General features: G+C 35.2%; 1 protein-coding gene across 1 annotated transcript in view; it reads left to right on the top strand.

Moving 5' to 3' along the window:
- The first annotated feature begins 2,955 nt into the window (after positions 1 to 2,955).
- LOC104852076 (kinesin-like protein KIF20B) overlaps positions 2,956 to 3,646 on the top strand; it is a 4,057-nt gene continuing 3,366 nt past the window's right edge. Inside the window, exon 1 of the mRNA XM_010609529.3 lies at positions 2,956 to 3,265. Coding sequence (XP_010607831.1) covers positions 3,118 to 3,265 — 148 coding nt within the window. The 5' untranslated portion in view covers positions 2,956 to 3,117. The remainder of the gene's footprint in view (positions 3,266 to 3,646) is intronic.

Below are 3,646 nucleotides of genomic sequence, written 5' to 3'. Positions count from 1 at the left end.
TCCAAATAGCTGGGTGTGGTGGCACACACACCTATAATCCCAGGGGAGATGAGGCAGGAGGATTGTTGGGAGGTTGAGACCAGACTGGGCTACACCGAGATCCAGGACAGTCTGAACTACATAGTGAAACCCTGTCTCAAAAAACAAAGCAAAACAAGACAAACAAGCAAAAAAAATCCAAATAATCCTAATTTCTTTATTTTTTTTCTAGTTATGAAAATGGAAGAGTAGTACACAAACTGAATTACATTAAACTATGTAAAATAGAAAATAAATTTCCCATAAGCTTCTGTCTAAATTAAAAAAAAACAATAACAACCAGCTCACACACACACACACACACACACATTGGGGATTGAACTCAGGACCTCATGCTTGCTAGGCGGCGAGTTTGAGCACTTTTAGATTTTTGCTTTCTATATAGTTATATTTACAAACCATTTCATATTTTCCAGGCACCCTTTTAATTTCTATATATCCCTTGAAATCTTAGAACAATTTTATGATGTACATGTGTTACTACTTTTTATTTTTATGGAGTTGTTAAGTGACTTGTTTAGGAGATGCAGCTGAAACTAGAGGAGCTAGGATACAAACCCAGGCAGTCTGGTTCCAACTTCTTCTTTACTTATGTACACTATATTGCTTCTCTTCTTGTATATATGGATTTTTTTAGGAAAAATAAAATTATGCTATGCGTTTTTTTTAAGGAAAAATAAAATTATGCTATGCATAGTGTGTTAATATTAGTTATTTTTATTTAATCATAAAATTGAAAGGAATTCTAAAACTATATTTGCATTCTCTTTATTATAAAGTACACTTATTAAACAGTAGTTTTCTTTCCAAAGAAAACAATTGTACAGGATAAAAGAATAAAAGAATCGATAGAATTAATAATAAAAAAACTATCAGCAATTTTCAGAACCTTAAGTCTTCATATTGAAAACACATTTAAAGTCAGTATAAGAATTTAACTTTGAGGGCCAGGGATTTAGCTCAGCGGTTCCACTGCCTGCCTCACAAGGGCAAGGTCCCAAGTTTGATCGGTACCAAAAAAGAAAGAAAGAGAGTTTAACTTTGAAAAAATCTTATGTCTTGGTTCAGAGTATAATAATTTGAAATAACTTACGTAACCAAGACTAATTGACCAGGAATGTGGAATTGCTTATCCTGGCATTAAATTCTGTTTCTTCTCATACAGATCTGAATTTTTGAGAACTTAGAAGAATTTGACCTCTTTGAAAATAGAATCTGTCAAACTATGTCTTAGTTATTTTTCTTGTTGCTGAGACGAATTACCCAACACCCAAAGTTAAAGGAGGAAAGGTTTATTGCAGCTCACAGTTTGTAGAGGTTTTAGTCCATAGTCACTTACCTCCAAGGCAGGGTAGCATGGGAGGGTAACATCACAGAGGAGAAACATTCTGTGACAAAGCAGGGTAAGCAGAAGGCAGCAAGCTTGCCTCACTTTTATCCCTTCCAGCTACCGGCCTTCTAGACAGTGCCACTCACACCTGGGGTGGGCACTCTTAATCCCAGCATCACACATCCTAGATCCCAAAAGGCCCCACCTATGACCAGTGAAGCTTTGGGGCAACATCTAGATACAAGCGATAAGAATATGTAGCCCTCTGAAGTTTAAGCGTCAGCTAGTTGAAGGGGAGCGCTGAAGTTCAAAGAAGTGGATGTACTAACAACGAATCATAATCAGCAGAATTAGTTTTTTTCTTAAAGCTTACTTTTATTATATGCCTTGTTTATATGCTTAATAGCAAGAGATATTTTCTTTAAGAACTTATGTGCCTTGACCTGTAAAGCTTTTAAGGGGTTTTAGCTTTTTATAATGACAAATTTAGATAATCTCATATTTTTTTGTTTCAGACCAAGATGATCAACTTGTCCAGTAGTACTATTTCAAAAATAGCCTCTCCTTTCCTAATTATAAATTCCTTCAATTTATTTTTTATGTAGATACTGTAATATGATAATAACATAGTAGGCTGTAATAACATGGTAGGCTGAGTAAAAGCTTAATACCTCTGCTTTATATGTCCTTTGGATGTCTTTCTGTGATCAGAAGAGGTGGAGGTCTCTAATACTAACCTGCATTCCCTGAATTTTCTGAACATTATATGGGATGTGTTTGGTTTTTTTCATGGTGCCTGGGATTGCACCCAGAGGTTTGCATGTGCTAGGTAAACACTACCGCTGAGCAAACACAGTTGGGCCTTTTGATATTGCAGAGATAAAGGTGGAACATTCCAAATGAGTACCTCACTCTCTGCCTTATCTTTCCTAGCAGTTGTTTCTTTTGGTATTTAAATATGTTATTCAATCTTCCTGGCTTTCCTGAACCTGAAGTGGGAGAAATATCCCTTTCATTGAGGTGTAGGCATAAGGATGAAAAACAAGAAATAATTTGTTTTAGGCAAGCAGCAATTATTGTCTGTTGTTTACCAAGTATTATGGTTTGATTATGGCAAATAAACTGATCAATACAAATTAGTCCTCTTTACAATCCAGTCCACCCCTGGCCTCCAGTGAGAGAAGTAGGATAAACCTAGTTATAATGCAGTGTGTAGTGGTAGTCAATAAGTGGAAGAGGAGACTGAATAGGGGTTTAGGAAATACGTTGTGGAGATGAAAATGATCTAAGCTTGTTACAGTTGAGTGAGCCATAATATCATGCAGGTTCTTGTGTACTACAAGGCAAGAATTGCCATGCATACACCTCAGTGTATGTAGTTAAGTAGCTACATTTATTGAAGATCACAGGACAGTAGAAGGAACAGGGAGAAGAGTGAAGGGTAAAAGAGACTCATGTATCGAAGAAGAAAAAAAAAAGGGACCTGGTAACTTAGGTTACAATTTCAATGTGACTTGAATATGATTTTAGGGATGAGTGTTTTTCAATTGTCCCCATATGTTACTCATTTGCCAGAGCCATCAGTTATTTTAGGGTAAAACTTAAGAAATAATTTAGAAAATGTTTCAATTTGAAAATGTTTCAATTTTAAAGCAAAAATTCATTGGTGTACTATGAAGTTATTTATATAGTTTGCATATTTATTGTAACTTTATGTGAATGAAGGTTCATTAATTTTGCTTTAGGACATGGCTGGTATGTCTTCTTTAATAAACAGTAAATCGGCTTGTAATGAAACAGCTGAAATTCCTAAGGGCAGCAGAAACAAAACTAATTTAGAAAGGAAGAGAGCAAATGAAAATGAACTTGAGCAAGATGAACCACCAGCAGAGAAAGGTAATAATATTTCAGCTCTGGCAGTAGGCTTTTAAGAAAGCTAATTCCTAAACCAGTAAATAGAAAAGTTGTGAATAGGAGGAAACTTCTTTAAGGAAGCATCTTTTAAAACATTGTCATAAGTTTTTTAAGTTAACTGTCTGGTGGATGGGTATATTTAAATTTTTTTAATTTAAATATTTTTAGATATTAATGCTTTTATCATTTTATTTTGCGTGCCTATTTTCACTCTGTATTCATAAAATTGTTAAAATCACTTTCATAGCTGGGTGTGGTGTCACAGGCCTACAATCCCAAAACAAAAGAGGCTGAGGCAAGAGGATCACTGAATTCAAGGCCAGTTTGGGCTACTTAGTGAGTTCAAGGCCTGTCTGAACTGCA

This window comes from Fukomys damarensis, unplaced genomic scaffold (genome assembly GCF_012274545.1).
Source record: "Fukomys damarensis isolate Sample0158 unplaced genomic scaffold, DMR_v1.0_HiC HiC_scaffold_34231, whole genome shotgun sequence".
In the NCBI taxonomy this organism is placed as follows: domain Eukaryota; kingdom Metazoa; phylum Chordata; class Mammalia; order Rodentia; family Bathyergidae; genus Fukomys; species Fukomys damarensis.
The sequence above is the reverse complement of the archived record's forward strand: the minus strand, read 5'-3'. Positions and strand labels throughout refer to the sequence as shown.